Source organism: Lepus europaeus, chromosome 4 (assembly GCF_033115175.1).
Source record: "Lepus europaeus isolate LE1 chromosome 4, mLepTim1.pri, whole genome shotgun sequence".
NCBI classification, from domain to species: Eukaryota; Metazoa; Chordata; class Mammalia; order Lagomorpha; family Leporidae; genus Lepus; species Lepus europaeus.
In genome coordinates, this window is record NC_084830.1 from 92,714,593 (window position 1) to 92,736,593 (window position 22,001).

The 22,001-nt window shown below is 38.8% G+C and overlaps 1 protein-coding gene across 3 annotated transcripts in view; it reads left to right on the forward strand.

Annotated features, from left to right (window-relative positions):
• The window catches only part of PCMTD1 (protein-L-isoaspartate (D-aspartate) O-methyltransferase domain containing 1), an 82,186-nt gene that overhangs the window by 37,659 nt on the left and 22,526 nt on the right, over positions 1-22,001 (forward strand). For all 3 annotated transcript variants that reach the window (XM_062188504.1, XM_062188503.1, XM_062188505.1), the window contains exons 2-3: positions 4,608-5,038; positions 19,600-19,702. In XM_062188504.1, the coding sequence (XP_062044488.1) occupies positions 4,732-5,038; positions 19,600-19,702 (410 nt within the window). In that variant the 5' untranslated portion in view covers positions 4,608-4,731. The remainder of the gene's footprint in view (positions 1-4,607; positions 5,039-19,599; positions 19,703-22,001) is intronic.

Consider the following 22,001-nt stretch of genomic DNA (forward strand, 5'->3'; position numbering starts at 1 on the left):
ACTTTTCCCACGGGGTTTCAAGCCTCGTTCCCTCTAGTCTCCTCTTTCCATTTGGCCGCCCGTGTCTCGGGCTATTGAGGTTCAGCTCACCTTGCGTTCCAGCGCTGGTGTGTTGATTCTGCCGCTGGTGTCTCGAATTGTGGGCTCCCACGCTCTCCACGCAGGTCCACTGTGAATCACTAGTTCCTGAAGAGTTTCCTCTGCTGTTTCTTCTCCTATTCTTCCTTGACCCTGCAGTATCTCCACTTTTATTAAACTGTCTCTTCCCGGACTATCAGTGTGCTGCTCCCTTCCTATTCCGCCATCTTGCCACTCCATAGATGCTTTTATTTTTTTTTTATTGTCTAGGTGGTCTGGTTCAGGATGCTAGCAAAATGTTGAATGGAAATGTAAGCGTGAGCATCCTTGCCTTGTTCCTGATGTTCAGCTTTTCGCCATTGAGTCTGTTAGCTGTGGGCCTTTAATATGTGGCTTGTCAATATTTAGGTATATTGCTTCTATGCTTAATTTGTTGAGACTTTTAATCATGTTAGGATGTTGTATTAAATGTTTTTGCTGCATGTAATGCATCGTTTTTATCCTTCATTCTGTTAATATGGGGTATCACATTTAATTATTTGTGTATATTTAATCATCCTTGCATCTTAATTGACTGTAGTAAGCCTTTTTATGCTTGGTATGCTGGTATTTGTTGAGGATTTTTGCATCTTTATTGATCAGGGATACTGGACAATAGTTTCCTCTCTCTCTCTTTTTCATTAATTTTGAAAGGCAGAGGGAGGTAGAAGTTTTCCTCATTCTCCTGATTCATGCTCCAAATGCCTGTAAGCAGTCAGGGCTAGGCCAGGATCCAGAACTCCATCAAGTCTCCCTTGTGGGAGACAAGGGACTTAAGTATTTGAGCCATCATCTGCTGCCTCCCAGGATGTGCATTAACAGGAAGTTGGATCAGAGTGAAGGAGCCAGGATTTGAACCAGGCACTTTGATTCAGGATGCAGGTGTCTCAAGCCCCAAGTTAACCACTGGGCCAAGCGGCTGCATAGACTTCTTTGTTAGAACTGCTTTTGCTGCATTCTGTAAGTCTTGGTATATTGTGTTCTCATTTCCATTTCTCTCCAGATTTCTTTTTTTTTTTTTTCTCTTTGTTTCTTCCTCCTCCTTTATTTATTTATTTGATTTTAATTTTTTGCTTTCCATGTCTGGTTTATTTCTGTGGTTGGATAAATTCCTTACCTAAGTATCCATTTGTGCTCTTGTGTCCACACTCCTGTGGGTGTAGACTGTTCCATGCCCTCATGCCCTGGGGCATGCTGGTTTGTCCCAGTGCCAGCCCCAGGATCTTCCATGTGACAGCTTCAGAGTAATTCTTTAACATCAAAGATGGACATCTGAAGTGGCATCCTGATACCCTGGCTGTGCTCTGAGTCATGACTATCAGGATATTCATGTTTGGGTTGGTATTCTCTTAACATTCTTCTTAATTTCTTTTATAAATTCTTCTTTGACTCATTGGTTGCTTTAGGAGCATATTGGTTAATTTCATGTATTTTTGAATTTTCCAAAATTCCTCCTGTTGAATTCTAGTTTCATTCCGTTATGATCAGGAAACATTCTTGATATGATTTCAGTGTTCCTGAATTTGTGAAGATTTGTTCTTTTGACCTAACAAATTCTTTATCCTGGAGAATGGTCCATGTGTGCTTGTATATTCTGTCTCTCTGGGTGGAGTGTTCCATATATGTCTCTGGTCCATTTGGTCTGAAGTAACGCTCAAATCATTATTTCCCAAATTGTTGATATTCTGTCATGGTGATCTGTTTATTGCTAATGCGAAGTGTTGAAATTTCTACTATTACTGTACTTTATTATTGTATTATAGTCTCTCTTACTCTTCACCTTTCTTGATACTTCCTTTGTATATTAGGTCCTCCAATATTGGGTGCATACATAGTTTGAAATTGATATATGCTTTTTTTTTTTTCTTTTTAAGATTTTGCTTATTCAAAAGGCAGAGTGACAGAGAGAAGAAAGATCTTCTATCTGCTGGTTCGTTCCCCAAATGGCTGCAGTGGCTGGGGCTGGGCCACGCTGAAGCCAGAAATCAAGATCTTCAGCTGGGTCTTCCACCTGGGTGGCAGGAGCCCAAGCACTTGGGCATCCTTCGCTGCTTTCCCAGGCACATAACCAGGAAGCTGGATTGTTAGTGGAACAGCTAGAACTTGAACTGGTGCCCATAGGAAATGCCGGCATTACAGGCACCAGCTTAACCTGCTTCACCACAACACTGGCCTCTGCTATATGTTTTTGATGAATTGGACCTCTTCAATGTAATATGACCTTCTGTACCACTTTTTACAATTTTTGATGGAAAATCTGTTTTATTTAAGTATCATTATGCTGGCTCCCTTTTAGGTACCACTTACCTAGAATATTGTTTTCCATCTCTTCACTCTGTCTATGTGTTCTTACGACTAAAGTAAATCTCTTGTAGGTAGCCTATTGTCAGATCTTGTTTTTTTTATTCATTCTGCTTGTGTCTTGGTTGGAAAATTTAATCCATTTACATTTAAAGTAACTTGATAAGGACTTTCTACTGGCATTTTGTGTTCTGTGGTTTGTTTCCTTCTTTTCTTCCCATCTTGGTGACTTTCTTTGTGATTTGTTGTATTTTTGTAAATGTATGCTTTGACTTCTTTACCTTTTGTGTAGATATACCCTTGTTTTCTTTTGAAATTTGCCAAGAGCCTTACATATATTAGGTATGTCACTGTTTGCAATATTTCCTCAGAAAATTTGTGAGGCGATAGCTGGAAAGGACAAATGGGACCCAGGCAAAGTCACTGTGAAAGGCTCTGGTAGAGCTGTCTCAATAGTGCTTTTTTCTGCTTGGTGCCATAGGTCTGATGACTCCAAGGACGCTGGAGGCCCTGATTGCTTTTCTTCTCTTAAAGTCAAGAGTTGGTATATAGCCTTGCCAGAATGGGCTATCATAGCTCTTTTTTTGGCATTGGGTATTCCATTTCTCACTTTCCTTTTCTTCTTATTTATTAATTAAAAATTGAGATGTGAATTTACTCATTACAATTGAATAAAACTTAAATTGTATGTTTATTATGCATCGAAAATTTCTAGTTATGTTTCTATTTAAAAGTGCCCTAAAGAAGTTCAGTGTGTGTGAGTGTGTGTGTGTATGTTTCTGAGTGAGAGGAGTTTCAATTGTTTTAGGGTTATTAAAGTTGTTAATATGACTTATGGCCTTGGAGTGGGCATTGTGGTGCATTGGGTTAAGCTGCTGCTTGGGATGCCCACATCCCATACTGGAGTGCTGATTGGGTCTTTGCTACTGTACTTCTGATTTAGCTCCCTGCTAATGCACCAACGAAGCAGTGGTTGGTGGCTTAAGTATTTGAGTTCTTGCCAACCATGTGGCTGACCCAGATGAAGTTCCTGGCACTTGGCTTCTGCTTGCACTAGCTCTGGCTGTTGAGGCCTTTTGGGGACTGAGCCAGCAAATAGAAAAATCTCTCTTTCTGTTTCTTTGTCACTCTGTCTTTGAAATAAATACATATTCAAAAAAAGAAAAAAAAGACTGGCATAAGCCTCCACCTTCAGTGCTGGTATCCTATATGGGTGCTGGTTCAAGTCCTGGCTACTCCTCTTCTGTTCCACTCTGTGCTAATGGCCTATGAAAGCAATGGAAGATGGCCCAAGTGCTTAGGCCCTGCACCCATGTGGGAAACCTGGAGGAAGCTCCTGGCTCCTGGCTTTGAATGGGCCCAGCTCCAGCCATTGCAGCCATTTGGGAAGTGAACCAATGGATGGAAGATCTGTCTGTCTCCCCCTCTCTGTCTGTAACTTGCCCTCAAATAAATAAATCCTAAGAAAAAATGCAAAAACTTGTGACTTCATTTATCACAATAAGGTTTACTAAACAAAATAGTCCTCTTGTGTTTGGGTATATTTATATTAAACTTGTGGGTCAGTTCTGCATGTTTGTTTTTACATTTTATTTTCAGTGTTTGGCTAATACTATTCTTTATTTCAGCATTTTTAAGTTTATGTAATACATTTTTAAATTGTTGATGCTTATTCAGAATTTTAAGACATTTGGCTATTTGTTAGACTAAGATTACTATACTATAAAGAAGATGGTAGCTTAATGATTAAGAGCATGATTTCTGGATCTAGAATACCTTGGACTGAGTCTAGGCAGTATCATGTTCCTGAGCAGCACAGTCTAGTGTGGTAGTGACCAGTCACATGTAGCTGTTGAGCACTTGAATATGACAGGGCTGACTAACTGAATTTTAAATTGTATTTAATTTAGATCTAAGTAGTCATAGTAGACCTCACAGTACTGAGTGACTTAATTCTCTATGGCCAGTTTGTCCATCTGTACATGTGAGATCATATTTAAGCTACCTTTTGTGGTTATTATTTGCATATTATACAGTAATATACTTAAGAAGTTTAACACTATACCTGGAACAGAAGATGTGCTTGAGAAATAGTAGTTAATTATCATGATTTATGTATTTAATGAACTTGAGTTATTCTCCTTTTGAGTACTAATTTAAACCTGTTTATTTTTATTCTTTCCTTTCAGGATTTATTTATATTTGGAAATCAAGTGCAATATTAAAAGGAAAGCAAACCACACTACATTTTTGGAAGCCATTTCTGCTAATTTTCTTAGATTTTAAAATTTATGATTTGATTTGAATACTATCATGGGAGGAGCTGTGAGTGCTGGGGAAGATAATGATGACTTAATTGATAACTTAAAAGAAGCTCAGTATATCCGCACTGAAAGAGTGGAGCAAGCCTTCAGAGCAATTGATCGTGGAGATTACTATCTGGAAGGCTACAGAGACAATGCGTATAAAGACTTAGCCTGGAAACATGGAAACATACACTTGTCAGCACCTTGCATTTATTCTGAAGTTATGGAGGCATTGAAACTTCAACCAGGATTGTCTTTTCTTAACCTGGGAAGTGGAACCGGATATTTAAGTACAATGGTGGGCTTAATTTTAGGTAATTTTATTTTTGTAAAATTCTATTTTAAAAAAGTGTGAGCTGGTCTGTATTTTTTATGGTTTACGGGTTTTGTAATATTGTGTAATGATGTTTGGATGTGTATATTCAGTGTGGATCTCTTCCTAACCTAACTATGGAAACACAAAGGAGTAGTAATCTTTTCATTCCCAGCTGTGGTCCTAGTAGTTGCTTAGCTCCCACATGTAATCCTAGACTTACCTAGCTCCTAGTACTGTTCTTCAGCCACCCCACTCCACCCCCCATCAGTTGTCTGTCGATAAAATTGAACAGCTGGTAGGCGGGAAATTCAGGAGTGCTAGATTTAATCCATTTCTGGTAGTGTTCTGTGTGCTGGCACGTAGGATTAAAGTTGAAACTTAGCAGTGTCCCATTTTAAATAGTGAGACAATTGTGCCAGTTTTTTGCTGAGCAGACAGGAAGGAGTATGTGAGACGTAAAGGTGTGCCACTGGTGGAGCAAAGGGAGGGATTGTAGAAAGACACAGAAGAGGGAAGTGTATGTTCATTAAGTTGTCGACATACTACTGAGTGTGTACTCTGCTAGGCACTGGTCCTGGTGTGAGTAGACAGCAGTGAGTAACAGGGACAAAGGATTTTCCCCTGAGTTTACTGGACATTTATGAGGGCTCAATAATTGTTTCAACCACTTTACATGTAGTAACTTACTCAGTGTTCCTAATGTACATTATTAAATGTTATATAGGTAAATAAACAGAGGTATAGAGAATACTTTGATTAAAGGTACATACCTAGGAAGTGACAGCTTGAAAATATGGAATATGGGTGGAAAAAGAATGGATGGAGGAAAATCTGTAAGACATATTGGTTGGAAGACAAACAACTGTGACGTTTACTAAATCGTTTAGTACAGCCACTAAATTTACTGCATGCTGCCGTGTGGCGAGTATGAAGGTAGAACATTGGCCCATGTCATTGGCTGCTGCCATTGAGTTCACAGACTGTTAAACTAAGGAAACCCACAGCTCTGATCTAGTGTTACAGATGTCCTAGATGAAGGTTATGCCCAAGTTTTGGGAGTGAGGCTGATAGGAAATTCATTCTAAAGTGTTGGAGAATCATGAAAGGATTTTAAATAGAGAATGATACTTTCTATAGTAGGGTGACTATGTGCCATTGTGCTGAAAATGTAATTTATCCCTGTGGTCCTGGTATTAATAATGCCTTTCTCACCTCCAAAAGTGTTCCAGTTTGGGTGACTGCACTATGTGACTTTAAGGCATTTTCAAGGTCACAGTTCCCTTCTTCTGCATACTGGTGAGCACTTTACACATCAGTAATCTATTTCATTGAAAAGGGAGGAGAGTTCAGAGTTTCGTTCCACAAGGGGCTTAGTCTGTGATACATAATAACTACAGGGTGTGGACTTTGGCATAGCAGTTAGATTGCTGCATGGTAAACTTGTATCCCATATCAGAACGCCTGATTTGAGTCTTGCCTCCACTTCTGATCCAGTTTCCTGTCAGTGTACACCTATGGAGGCGTAAGGTGATGGCTCAAGTATTTGAGTCTCTGCCACCCACATAGGAGACCTGATTTGAGTTCCATGCTTGCAGCTTTGGCTTGGCCCACCCTGGGTGTTGTGGGCATTTGGGCAGTGAACCATGAATGGAAGATCTCCCTCTCCATCTCCCCCCCCCCCCCGTGTGTGTGCGTGTGCGTGTGTGCGTGTGTATCTGTCAGTCTCTTTGCCTTTCAAATAAATTGGGAATAAAAATAAATAGTAGGAAATTATTAAATTTTACCAGTAGAGAGAAATTTTGAAGCTTATGTTTAAATTTGATTCTCCTCCCCATCCTGAGATGGATTTCTCCACAGGTTGGAACTTATACACATCTCTCACATATATTACCAGAGTCTATGAAAAGTCAATCTTGAGGGTTTGAGACAGTCTTCCAGTCTTCAAATTACAGGAACTTACTGGGGAGAATAGGTAGAGCTGCTTCTTCAAAAAATAAATTGAGTTGCTTTCCTTGAACATGGACATTTCTCGACCAACTCTGGCAATGTTAGGTTGGAGTCCATGCCTCATACTATGTCTGGCCAGTGTCAGAGCACCTTCTCTAGCACCTGCCCACTGGTTCCTGCATAGAAGTTCTAGCCAAAGGCACAGTGGAGAAATGTATATCATAATTAACAACCTTGTTACCATCGAGGTTGCTAGACTGATTGCCTACTCACAGTTTTCAAGAGGTTAGAGACCTGTGGCCAGATGCACTTGTGGGAGGCTTCAAGCTTTATTGTATCTTGAATGTCTTTTAATTCATACTAGAGTGTGTGTAGTATGTGAAAACAGATGCTTGTGTAAATGATCCACAGTATCCTGGGTATTTTCTTCCTGTTAAGGAAAGTGAGGGTCTTTGGTTTATTTATGTGACTATGGCTTCTGGTCCTATCTCAGGACTTACCTCTGTGATCCTGCACATTTAAGACCACAGGAAATTCTCCTTTTGATTAGAGATACTCGTTTGGTGTCCACATGGTGTGATAAGCTGCTAACTGCTATGCTGACATCTCGTATGATATCAGTGCCAGTTCAATTCTGGGCTTTTCTACTTCCAACCCAGCTCAAATGCCAAGGTACTTTTGGGGAGACCCAGATGGAGTTCCTGGCTCCTGACTTCTACCTAGCCCAGTCCCAGCCCTTGAGGCCGTTTGGGGAATGAACCAGGTGTAGAAGGTAGATTGGTGTGTCTGTTTCTCTCTCTCTCTCTCTCTCTCTCTCCCTCCCTCTCTCCTCCCCCCAACTCTGCCTTTCAAATAATTTTTTTTTTAAAGAGAAATACTTGTTTGACAAGAAAGATAAAACATATTCACGATAGCAGAAGGAACAGTCTGTAAAACTATGATTACACCTAATCTTGAATCCACTAAGTTTTTGTTTGTTTTTTTGAAGATTTGTCTATTTAATTGAAAGGCAGTTTATAGAGAAGGAGAGACAGAGAATCTTCTATCCGCTGGTTCACTCCCCAAGTGGCCGCAATGGCTGGAGCTGGGCCAGTCCAGAGCTAGGAGATTCTTCCAGGTCTCTCACATGGATGCAGGGGCTCAAGGATTTGGGTCATCTTCTGCACTACCAGGATCAGAAGTGGAACAGCCAGGACTCAAACTGGTGCCCATATGGGATGCTGGTGTTGCAGGTAGTAGCTTTACCTACTATGCCACAGTGCCAGCCCCTCCACCAAGATTCTGAGGAAGACCAATCTTTTTTTTTTTCCCCTACCCTTTGTGTAGTTAGTATTTTTTGTGTGTACCTCCATGGCTCTTTTTTATTCCACTTCCAAGATGGAATAGGTGGTGTGTGGTAGGTGGTAGGTCCTGTCTCAGGACGTACTAAGAGTATTATCTGGAGGAATCCAGCCTGTGGCAGGGATCATAGGGCTCCTGTAATGGTAACACAGTGAAGGAAGATGCTCCCTGGATTGTTTCCTTCTCCCTTGAGAAACATACATGGAGCGAATAGGCTATAATCTGAGAGCTCTTATTGTTCAATGAGAGGAAGTTAGGCTTTTCCTCAGGAAATTCCTTATGAATTAAAGTACTTTTGAAGCAGTTTTTCTTTTCTATTTTTTTTTTTTTAGGATTTATTTATTTATTTGAAAGAGTTACAGAGAGAGGTAGAGACAGAGAGAAAGGTCTTCCATCCGCTGGTTCACTCCCCAGATGGCCGCAGTGGCCAGAGCTGTGCTGATCCGAAGCCAGGAGCCAGGAGCTTCTTCTGAGTCTCTTACATGTGTGCAGGGGAAACAGTTATTTGTAAGTTTAACTTAACCTCTTGGAGAATGGATTACTTTGGCTCCTAGGATGTCTCAGGCATCTTTTACAAATTTTTATTTATTTTAATTTTCTTTAAAAGCAGAGAGACACATCTTCCATTTGCTTGTTCACTTCTTAGTTGCTTGCAACAGCCAGGGTTGGGCCAGGAACTAAGTCTGGACCTCCTATGTGAGAAGCAGCAACCCAAGTACCATCATCTTCATCAAGCCATCATCTATTGCTTTCCAGAGAATGTGTTAGCAAGAAGCTGAAATCTAAGCCCAGGCACTCTAATGGGTGTCCCAAATCTTTAACTGCTGCAACAGACATCCACCCACCTCAAGACACCTTGTTTGAAATTGAAGATAGTGTTCTGTTTACCACTTTTTACAGAGAATCTATTCTTAATGGGTTTTCTTTTCAATTGGTAAGTCTTCTCATTCTTAGGAAATTTTTTTACCAAATAGTGTGCAGCAAAACCAAAACAGAAAAACAAAACAAAACAAAAATTACATTGACTTTTTTTTTTTTTTTTTTTTGGAGAGGCAGAGTGCACAGTGAGAGAGAGAAACAGAGAGAAAGGTCTTCCTTTGCCGTTGGTTCACCCTCCAGTGGCCGCTGCGGCCACCACACCATGCTGATCCGGAGCCAGGAGCCAGGTGCTTCTCCTGGTCTCCCATGCGGGCGCAGGGCCCAAACACTTGGGTCATCCTCCACTGCACTCCCGGGCCACAGCAGAGAGCTGGCCTGGAAGAGGGGCAACCGGGACAGAATCCGGTGTGCCGGTGCCGCAGGCGGAGGATTAGCCTATTGAGCCGTGGTGCCGGCCTAGATTGACTTCTCAAAATGGAATTATATATCAGAACCATGGCAGAAAATTATTCTGACAGTCTCAGATTCTGGTAGAGATGGTTCTTCTCATTTGATATTTTTGCTTAGGTTAGAAATTCATTCTCGTTTTCTCATGTAACAATAATAGGATCCTGGGGTGGACATTGTGGTGTAGCAGATTATACTGCTGTTTGGGATGCCTGCATCCCATATCAGAGCACTGGTTATCTGGCTACTCTGCTTCCAATCCAGCTCCCTGCTAGTGCACTGGAGAAGCAACAGATGATGGCTCCAGTACTTGTGTTTTTTAGTAGCTACCTTAGCAGATGTGAAGTGGTATCTCATCTTGCCCTTTCTTAATGAATGGTGCTGTCTTTCGTGAAATGTCTGTTTGAATCTTTCCCCCCAATGTTTAATTAGGTTGCTGGTGTTCCTGTTGTACTGAGTTGTAAGTTGCTTTTTTGTTTGGTAAGGATTTGTTCTGCAGAGGGGAGATGGGCTCAGTTCTTCCTGGCAGCTGCTTTCCCCAGATCCTCCCACTTCCTCTTGGCAGGGATATGTGTCCTAAAAAAATGCTTTTCTTGATGAACTTGAGGACCGTTTGTCCTTGGAGACCTTGAGTAGGGCCATAGCATAGTGCTTATACTGGGCAGACCCACACACCTTCTGTATCCTGTTCTGTGCTTAGTGAGGCTCCTGTGGTGTGGGTGTGCCTTGCTTTACTTTCTTGGTTACCATGTGATCCTTGTTGACGCCCATAGCCATGGGGTGACGCAGTTGCAGTGGAAAGCTGTCAGTATTCTTTACAAGTTTTAGATGTAAGCCTTTATCAGAAATACTTGTATGATTTGGCTTTTTTTTTTTTTTTTTCTTTTTAATGTTCTTTAAAGCACCTCTCTTAGAATGTTAGGGACTCCTGTTCTCCTGCCCCTGTATTCATCTTAGTCAAATAAAATGCAATCTGTAGGTATCCAGACTTCTCTCAGGTAAATTTTATTTTCTACATTAAACCAAACTTAAATTTTTCCTCTATCCTCTGATTTTTTTAAAAATTGCGATTTCTTTTCTTTTTAGAAATTACAAAATCTGTTCGTGATATGATTTATTTTGGGTTCTGTGAGCAAAGTGGAGTTGCCCCAGGTCACTGGGAAAGTCCCACCAGAAATTCACCTACCTCATCTTCATGGGAAAGCTGGTTGGATCATGGGAAAGCTGGTTGGATCATGGGAAAACTAAGATGCTGCACTTACATGTGTATGCTTTGAATTGTAGTCCCTGTTGAAGCAGTAGTCAGCTTTGAGCTGTCCTGCCCGCCCACTGCTGCCTTGCAGTGTGTTAAATAAATCTAATTCTGCTCACTCCATCTGACTGCTCTGGTGAATTCTTTCAATACCCATGACACCAGCCTCAGTTGGTCGCGTCCCGTGACACCGATGTGTTTAGAAAACAACCTTTCCCTTTAGGATAATCACAGTTTATGGAATTGACTAAGCTCCTCATCATTTAAGCTGTCACTTCTTAGTCCCAGTCAGGCTACCATGCATATTTTCTCTGCACTTAGACCCTGTGTGGAGTTGCCACCATTGTTCTATTTCTCAGAGTTTTTCTCTTTCCCCACTCCTAGGGGTTGTGGAGAAGAAATCATTACTCAGTCGTCTTCATTGCTGCTACCCAGATGACTTTGTGTTTATGGATAACAGTACTGCTGATTATTGCAAGTCAATAAATAGTAATAAACATTAGGAAGTAATACAGGTTTTAGACATTTTACAAAGTTTTCACAGTAATTTCTTCTGTTTATATTTCCTCATACTGCTTTTAGAAGGTGTAAGGAAATTTTCCTAGTGATACGAAAAGTATCTTAGGTGGTTCTCTCAGCATCTTGAGTTTGTATCATTGAGTTTAACTGCCCTCCATCCTGGGTTGTCTATGTAGCAGCTACTCCAAATTCTTTGAGAATTCACCTACTTAAAATTTACTTGTAATCTTCCAAATCAGTACAATAAGCTCAGTGTTTTTGTTATCATTTGTGAACTTGTGCAGAGCATTGAAAAGTTTGAGCTGTCAGCTGTGCTGCTTCCTAGCTGAGGTTGAACAATCCAAGTGCTCTCTGCCTTCTTACCTCAGCCTCATACAAAGACAGCCAGAGGAAGGAGATGGAAGAGGCCAGGGCAGTGCAAGAACTTCCTCATTGGGTTTGAATCCCAAATCTGGCACCAGTTCATGGGGCGGTTTCAGACAAGTCTCCAGCTTCTTAAGCTCATTTTATCTTTTGTAAAATAAAGGAAATAGATTACCAGGATGAGTTTTTAGTGTTTTAAAATACAGTATATTTGAGATAGGATATAAGTCCATCCAGGTCTCCCACATGGGTAGCGGGGACCTATGTACTTCAGCCATCACCTACTTCCTGCATTAGCAGGAAGCAGGAATAGGGAGTGAGTGGATCTGGGATTCAGAAACTCAGAAGTGCCTCTGTTGGATGTGTTCCAACTGGCAGCCTAACTGCTATGCCAAATTCCTTCCCTGAATTTGTTTGATTATGCATAAAATAACTTTTTACTCTTTGTCTCCTAGTGCTGGGGCTGGCACCCATGGAATTGTCTTTCTGTGTGAGTCTTTAGACTGGCTTAGATGTTGGGCAGAGAGCTTCAGAATATAGACAGAGGTTCACTGGAATCGGCAGGGCTGCTTGGCATGCTGGAGCTTTTGGTTCTATTCCCTCTGGGTTTGGCTCCCATAAGGTCAGCCTGTCAACCCTCCCACATCCTTGGCTTTCAAGGATTCTTTTAGTTGGATTTCAGATCTCTTTGTGTTACATTGTAAGTGCTTTCTTTGTCCTGTTTTGGACACTTGTTTGGCTTTAGCCTATAGTGAATGAAGGCTGGATCTTTTGTCTTCGGGTAAACTCCATATGGAAGAGGAATCAGATTTCTGCCTTTAAAGTCTGTTGGCTGAGCTGTGGACACACTTGATCTTCCAAGCTGCATTCACAAGGTAGATTCTTCAACGTACAAAGATTCTAGAAGTTCATTCCATCTCTAACTCAGTCCTTTTTTATTCTTTCCCACACAAGACAAAGAGTTCTCTTCTTCCTCCAGTGTTCTTGGTAAAACTTAACTTTTTTCTTATGAATTAATTACTCAAGGCAGGAACTTAAACCTCAGCCTTTCCTCTCTAATTTTATTTTGTGAAATAGGTGATATAGCCCCAGGATGGCATACTTTGAATTATTGTCCTCTCCTTCCTCCTTTCTGTTTTATCTAGTTGCCTCTCTATTCAACAATAACTTTATTGAGTCCAGAAAGCACCCCATTTTTTTTTTCATAACACTCACATGATATTTGTATGAACAATAAAGTCAGAAGACTTTTCTTTAGGAATAAAAGCAAATTTTATTTTAAAATATTCTATTAAACAGCAAAAATCAAGAAACTAATATTTAGTGTAATGTAATGTGATTATGTAAGATTTATTCCAGTTGGAAAACCTCATTCCCTAATATCAAATGAAATGGATTTAACCATATATTTGCTTTTTTGGTCAGTATACTTTATTTTAAAACCAAGACATGAGAATGTCCATATCATTTGCTTCACTTTTAGTTTTAACTCTTAAGTTTGAGACGATAGCTACATTTAGACTCAGTGCCAGCTCCTGAGGATACATATAAACAGTGCACTGGACATGTCACCTATCCTTGAAATTGTGCATGATGCTTCTGAACTATTAGTAGAAGCATGATGTTGCTCTAACTGGCTCCTCTTCATTTAGTTCCATGACTATTAATTGTCTGTGTGAGATAGTCACTGTGCTGGCTGTATATCTTCAGGTACTTAGCGTATAAACTTTAGTGGAATGAAAGAGGTTATGAAAATGACCTCCAGGGAAAATTACGGCCTTAAAAATAATTTGGATCAAGATCTGAAACAGTTTAAATCAGCCTTTTAAACTATTTGTTATTACATTATAGTTAAGTACATTTTTTTCTGAATTTATTGAATTTACTTTGGTATGAAATCTCTATTGTAATGTTCCAGTGTATAGGTGAGGTATGCTAGAACATTTCAATAGAGATTTTTTAAGTCACAATTGGTCCTGGACATATTAGACTTGAATATTAGCATCCATAGGTAGATATATGTAAATGAACATAGTATGCTGTACTCCATATTTTGACATTTTTAGACATACTTTACTTAGAGCCATGAGTCCATTTTCTCTGTAACAGTTAGAACCAAAACTTTCCAATTTTGTGTAAACATATTTCTAAGATTCTCGTGTTATAACAGAATGTAGTGTTTAAATGCCCATAGATAGAGAGGAGCCCAAGGGACTGCAGTTTATTTCTGGGAAATTCTAGAACTTGTTTCATGAGCTCTTTTCCAAACCTAGAAAGAGGAGAACAGTAGTCTGGTTAGGTTAACGTGGCAAGACTCAGTAAAAATTTGACCAGGTTTGTCCTTTTTTTTTTTTTAGAAGATTTATTTAATTTATTTGAAAGAGTTACAGAGAGAGGTCTTCCATCTGCTGATTACTTCCTTAATGACCACAATGGCCAGAGCTGAAGCCAGGAGCCAGGAAATTCTTCCAGGTCTCCCACAAGGAGGGTTCAGGGACCCAAGGACATGGGCCATCTTCTACTGCTTTCTCAGGCCATAGCAGAGAGCTGGATCGGAAGTAGAGCAGCCAGGACTCAAACCAGCATCCATATGGGATGCTGGTGCTGCAGGCTGGGGTTTCAACCTGCTGTGCCACAGCACCAGCCCTCATGTTGTCTTTGATACTGCTTTTTAATTGTGATAATAGGATGGGAGAGATCATGACAAATAAAATACATTTAATAAGTGGCAATCTGTTAGAGAAATGTCTCTTAATATCAGTTAGTGATTACTAATCCTTTTGCTGATTCCTTTTTCTCTCCTTTGCTTTTTCTACCTTTGGACTGTTTTATGTCTACATTATACTCTAGGATATTCAAGGAAGGAAAGAAAGAAAAGAAAAATCTGTCTACCTTTTACCTATTGCTGGCCCTTCAAATGTTATATAAGTCTTCCCAGAGATACCTTATTTTAAAAAATAAAATTAATAACAAAATATTGTGATTTACTGAAAGATGTTTTTATATATTTCTTACTGTGGTTTCATAGAAACCAAATAACTGATTCACCTACTCCCCCTTGTGGTAAATATTCAGTATTGGCCAAAATTCTCTCAGATATTAGCTCTTGGTATCCCTTTACCCATGAAAGCAGAAAGTTGAGTAATCCAAAGCAGATTTTAAAAATCATTTCAATTGGGTTTCATAGTTAGGAGGGTGTGGCTAGTGCTGCTGAACCCCAGCAGTATGTTAGGGTTACCTGAGCTCCCAGACTGCACCTTGAGAGATTGTCTCTCACCTGCCTGCATTCATAATTAAAAATCAAATCTAATTTAATTTTAAAACTCGATTACTTTTATAGCCAGTCAGAGTTGAGAATCACTTTCATGGGTTATAATCTTGATTCTACTAATCAACTCAACTCTGTATATGTAGAGATGGAAGGCACATCCCAATTTCTGTCAAGAGCTTGTTAGTCACCTTGTACTGTATACTGCATCAGGCGCATAATTTGTCCATAATTTACATGACTTTTCCCAGGAATGCCTTGCATATGGTAGGATTGGTCTCTGACTGTGCATATTACACACCAGTTAATAGGCGGAACCAGAATTAGAAACCCAGTCATCTTAAATCTACTTTCTCACCACACTGTAGTCTCAGCTTCAGGGTCCTCAACTGAAGAAGGAATCTTGAATGATTTCATCTTTAGAGTTCCTCTAGTTCCATATCGTGAAGTGCTTTTTGCCTGTGGCTGTGTTCTTTAAGTTAGCCTTACACAAAGTACTAAAGGCACAGTGAACTTCAGACGCAGTGTGAACCTCCCAGGTTTCTTTTACCCACCTCAGGCAGATTTCTACCCCTTCGATACCAGGCTTGCAAACTGAGGAACTTCACAGGAGGTTGACATAGATGTAAATAAGAAATAAACATATTGCCTAGAAACTTACTGAAGCCTAATAATTACCGTTTTATATATAAGCTCTGGTTATAGACTAGCTGGTGGATTGTAAATGAGCTAGATTAGATTAGATTCAATTATGAAAGAAGAACAATCTCTAGATTTTATTATACTGGAATTTTATTGTATTGTTGTTTTGAATAAATGGGATTTTTCCAGTCTTAAAGATGATTTCTATACACAGTATACTTAAGTATTTCTAATAACAGTGTTTGTGTTAATAAACTTTGACTTCTGTATATGTTTCTATTTTCTCTTTTAGTTGTTTAAGATAGTGGTCAGTTGTTAGCATTTTCTTTTTAAATACATGTTATAAAGATTAAGCCCTTATTTCATAGACAAATTTTTCTTCATATTGGCAAATATAAAATAACATTGGAATCTGTTGAATATAAAGTTAAGTTTATGCTGCTTTTGGCCTGTTAACATCTCCTTTTGGATACTGCTTCACTTTTGTTTCCTTTTGAAAACTTGTACCTTTAGTTATACACACATACACACACACACACACATATATAACTTTGTTTTATGTGGACATTTATGTTCATTTTTAATCTTTTATACTGGGCCATTGTTTTTTGATTGAAAAAATTATACATGCATGTGGGTAAAATACTTTAAGTCACCTTCCTCAGAAGCCATTATGTATATCTTTTCAGGTTTTCTCTTATTTTTCTATTGTTCTGTTTAGTACAGATGTCAAATATGAGTTGTAACAATCAGCATTGAATCACATTTTTCTCGTACACTGGATGTGTTCTAGTTGTATATCACATTCTAAATAAATGAGATAATTAGTGACATTGCAATTTAAATTCTGCCTTTGGTTAATGTATTCTCCTTTCCAGTTATTTCAGTGTTAATGACAATTCAGATTATTAAGTGATAATAAAAGTATGCCTTCTTGTTATTTTAAAATTAAACAGTTCCATCCTAAAAAATCATCAGTGGTGTTGATACTAGATATTAATGCATAGTATATCTACATGTATATTTATATTGTTTGTGAAACAAATCTCTTTATGTTAATGAAATATTTATATGTTAATGAAGTTATCTTTCATTATTTAACCATCTGTATCAAGGTCATATGAAAAGTTACGTGAAGAAACCTTAAGGAATTTTCATAAAGCTTTAAACCTTGTTTCCAAAAGTTGCCCATTTGCCTTTAGACAATAAGCAGAAAACAAGGAAAAGGAAAAAGAGGCCAGTATCATCTTTGAGTGAGAAACAGTGTATCTCGTTCCTTTTGACCTAGAACTTTGAAATTCAGATTTCCTTTCTTACTAAGGAAGTTTGAAATGCAGCAGAGAAGCCTTGATTTCCACTCTTAGTACCTTGGTCATTGTGCTTATGCATTCAGTCTTAGGCTTGGAAACTAGAATGCCAGCAATATTGACCTTTACTGATCTCTTTATCTGTGCACCTGTAGTTTTCCTTTTTTATAAAAATGATTGATAGTATAATTGGATTCTTAATGAGTAATGGGAATATAAAATTTTGTCTGTCAGGTTGTACATTCAATGGATATCCTTCAGAAGCCAAAAGGGAAATTATTCATTTCATAAAATATTTTCCTTACTGTGTACTTAATGTAAAATTGTAACTCAGTTCAAATTTTTTTTTTAACAAGGAAAACTTTATTTGGCTTTTCTAAGCATTCTGTGTTCACTACTATGGAAATTCAAGCTTTTAAAATATTCAGATTCAATACTGTATTAAAAAGTGGCTTTAACATGTGTGCTTTCTAAGTTTGTTTATTTTCCAGTTAATTTTTAAAATGAAATTTCAGTTTTACTCAGTTTATATGTAGTAATAAGGAATTAACAAGAAGTCCTAAGTGACTTTGGACTGATTTTTCACTTTTAGATGAAGGGTAACAGTTTGTAAGTACTCCTAAAGCAACCAAAAACATGAAGCAGTATATTTAAAGTTTTATCCATCAGTACAATTATTTTTAAAAAAGATTTATTTGAAAGGCAGAGTTACAGAGGGAGAGAGCAGAGAGGGATTTTCCATCCACTGGTTCATTCCCCCCAATGGCCGTAATGACTGGGGCTGGGCCAGGCCAAAGCCAAGAGCCAGGAGCTCCTTCCAGGTCTCCCATGTGGATGCAGGAACCCAAGCACTTGGACCATCTTTCACTGCTTTCCCAGGCACATTAGCAGGGAACTGAATTGGAAATGGAACAGCTGGGTCTTGTACCTGCACCCCATATGGGATGCCAGCATCACAGGTGGCAGCTTTACCTGCTACACCACAATGCCAGCTGCTACAATTTATATATGTATGTATGTATGTATGTATTTTTATTTGACAGATAGAGTTAGTGAGAGAGAGAAAGGTCTTCCTTCCATTGGTTCACTCCCCAAATGGCCGCTATGGCCAGAGCTATGCCTATTTGACACCAGGAGCCAGGTGCTTCTGCCTGGTCTCCCATGCGGGTGCAGGGCCCAAGCACTTGGGCCATCCTCCACTGCCCTCCTGGGCCACGACAGAGAGCTGGACTGTAAGCGGAGCAACTGGGACTAGAACCTGGCACCCATATGGGATGCTGGTGCCACAGGCAGAGGATTAACCAAGTGAGCCACGGCGCTGGCCCCCACACAGTTTGTTTTAAAAAGTAAGAATTAAATGGCAAGGGAAGTTAATTCTGTTGATTGTGGTTTGATGAACAAGTAATTTTCATTTAGTCTTCTTGTCTGAATACTTTTTTCAAGTAAAATCAGTCTTTAAAAACGAATACTCATCAAATATAGTAGGAATATATGCTTATGTTGGTTTGAAGAGTATATCTATACATTTAGGTTACGTTTTTATAGGTATCTTCCAGACCACAAACCATTATTTTCCTGTGCCTTTTGGCCATTCAGACATGGTAATTTATGACACTGATTTTTTTTGCTAGAGTACCTAGTGGTTAATAGAAACAGCTCCAGTGTACACTACATTTTTAATGGCATTTGGGAGGAGACACATGCAGATAAGTATTTCCTAGAGATAGGGAAAATATACACATACACTTCTCTTAGGAGACCAACTTCCAGGTAACTCAAAATGTCAAGTGGAAAACTTGATTGGCCCAATTTCAGAAGTTTGAAAGGAACTAGAATAACTTGATGTGATGATGTGTTACTTTCATGTGGGTCACAGGGTGGGAAGTAGCAGCCTTAGGAGTTTTCTTATTCTCAGTGAACCTGAGCCAGGGTGAGGGAAAATGCCACCCCAATATTAGAGGGAGACTGAGAAAGTGCTTTCCTGTCCCCTTTTTCTGGGAGGTCATTGGGTCTCTAGTTGTGTAAAAAGAAACACCAATGGGAAATGTGAACAATGCTGAAACTCCACAGTCAGATTAACTCTGGTGGCCCTCTTCTGCTGGACACTGGGAAGTCTCAGAGGCCCAGGAAGTGATCTTGGCTCTCTAGGCATTTAGTAGTTATTGGGTAGGAGTGGGGATGCTGGAGGCATTTAAGCCATATCTGTGCCAGCCCATGGTTTCAGGCATCTCAGAATTAACTTTGGCAAAAGACAAATGGAAATAATAGTAGAGAGCTTGCTCTTATTTCTTATGGAAATAATATTCTTTTGGTAGTAGTATCCTGCCAGATAAACTATTCCCTTGGAAGAACTCTGTTGATTTCAACCTATAAATAGTCATAATTTTTGGTAGAAAATTAGTTTTTTTTTCTTTTCTTACATTAAAATGATATAAATTGATTTGTATTCATTTTAAATCTGTGGCTAGCAGGTATTTGCATATAGCAAGCCCTTTTTAAATGCTCCTGTGATAGATAAGTGAGCAGAAATTAAAAGTGCTCTCTGTAAGGGCATCTTATTAATATTTTTTATAAAAATGCTACTACGATTGCAGGTCCTTTTGGAATAAATCATGGGATTGAGCTTCATTCAGATGTGGTGGAATATGCCAAGGAAAAACTGGAGAGCTTCATCAAAAATAGTGATAGCTTTGATAAGTAAGTATTCATATCTGTAGTTTTGGTTTGAAAGCACTTAGTAAATAGATGTATGTAACATGCCTGTTCTTGAACACTATTAGTTCATTATTAACCCTGAATTGCTCAGTTGAATATGACAACAACAAAAACCAGTGTATTATGAGTGAAAAAAATCAGGAAAATTATTCTATGCTATAATTTTTACCACATGTACTTCTACAGTAAATTACGAGTAACCTCTAGTTATTTTATACTGCTGTCAGCTTATTACTGTCCCATTATGCCCCATACACATATCTTTTTGAAGATGTAAAAATGCTTGTGATTACTTTTCTAGAACTGGCTTTGTACTATTACATAGTAATTTAATAAGTCTCTTTATTTTGACATAAGGGTGATACCTATCAGTATACAAAGACTTTCTTTAAAATAGTTTCTTTGTAAGATCTTCAGAAGAAATTATGCTAGAAATTCAGTGGTATCTTGTAATAGGAGCATGTTAGAAATTTTTAATGAACCTATTGCCTTGAACTCACACTTTCCTGCTAAACAGGCTTTGGTCCTTGGGCTGACAAGCCAAGTGTTTGGCATGTAATCTAAACTTCTGTGCTTACAACCCTGTGGATCAAGGGCTCTTGTGCCAAAGTTTCTTAGCTATGTGAAATTAGGTAGTTTATCTCAGTTTTCTGCTTAACTTCTATTTTTCAGGAGAAAAAAAAACCTTAAAAAGGCTACAGAACATAGCCACTTTATATATAAACAAAGTTCTAGTGCAGAAGCATTCAGAGTTCCAACTTGGCTTGTTTGGAGTGTGCCCTCACTCATCTTCAGCCCCTGACTGTAACTGTCAACATAAGAAACTTGGGGAGTGTGGACTCAAACTGTGGGCTGCCTGGGGAGAACTGGCTTGGCATTCAGTGCCAGGAGAGAAGCTGGGAAGACCCTTCTTCCCCTTACTCTCTTCATTCACCCATGTCATTGCCAGTATGTCTTTATCTGCTGATTAAGTGACACTTGACTGGTTAAGGAATGGAAAACTAATGTGCTGCAGCAAAGTCCTCGGTGTTGAGAGGAGAGGTGAGGTGGTATGGTAGTAACTGGGTTATTGGATACCTCCTGGGGGAGTTGGGAAATACTCAGAGGTTTTCTATGATTAATGAATCTGAGCAGGTTAATTGAATTTTCTGCACCAGTTTGCTGAACACCATCCTTTATCTTCATGCTTTTCTGTCATTTTTTGAATGTTTCTGTGTTGGTTTCATATTTTATTTCCAAGGAAAACATCTGACAGAAATAAAAGTTTTTAGCCCAAGTTATATTTGGTAAGAAGTTGAGGTTTAATTTTAGCATCCTTTTATGTCCATTGTTTCTTAAAATTAGCAGCATGGTGATTGATTAAGATGTGGGCATGGTTTTTAAATTATAGTTATTAGAACTATAAAATTTGTTGTATTTACTGAATTCCTATAAGTACAGATGCTGTTTGACTTACTGTGGGGTTATAACCTGATAAACCCATCCTAAGCTGATACTATCAAGAGGAAAATGCATTGAGTACACCCAACCTACTGAACTTCCTAACTTAGCAATCCAACACACTATAAAACATTTGTTTCTCCACGTTATCACACAGCTGCCTGTGTGCTGGGACTGCTTCACTGTCACTGCCCAGCATCTCAGGAGAGTGTATCTGTATCATGCTACACACTGCTATACCGCAAGACCGAGATTCACAATTTGAATATGGTTTCTACTGACTTTCACACCATTGTAACCTTGAAAAACCCAAAGTTGAACCATCATAAGTTAGTACTATCTGCATTTGTTTTGATGTTGACACTTAATTATATATAATGGCCTTTGAATACATTTTGAACTTAGAAAATATAAAAACAATACTAGTAGAAGCACCTGTTTAAGGTCTGTTACATTAGTTGTGAATACATTTAGTCTGTTAATGCATGAGGACAGGTAATTCAGTTTTAGGTCATTAAACCTGCATACCAGATTTAAGCTATGCTCTTCAGTTATCTGGGGAACTCAAATTTGTTGCTGATAACTGGGTATAGTAAAATATGATGTGATTTAAAACATTTCTGTGTTGATAAAATTTAAATATGAATCTCTAACCTGATAAGTTTGAAGACTGGATATTCAAGTATCTCAGTTTTTAAAAAATTTTCCAGAATTACCTTCATGTAATTGTAAAATCAGATTTCCTTTGGTTGTATTTCTTGAATTTTATTTTGTTGTTACTGCTTTATACAGGTTTGATAGTCATAAAATACAGTGATAAAACATCTAAATGTTTCTTTGG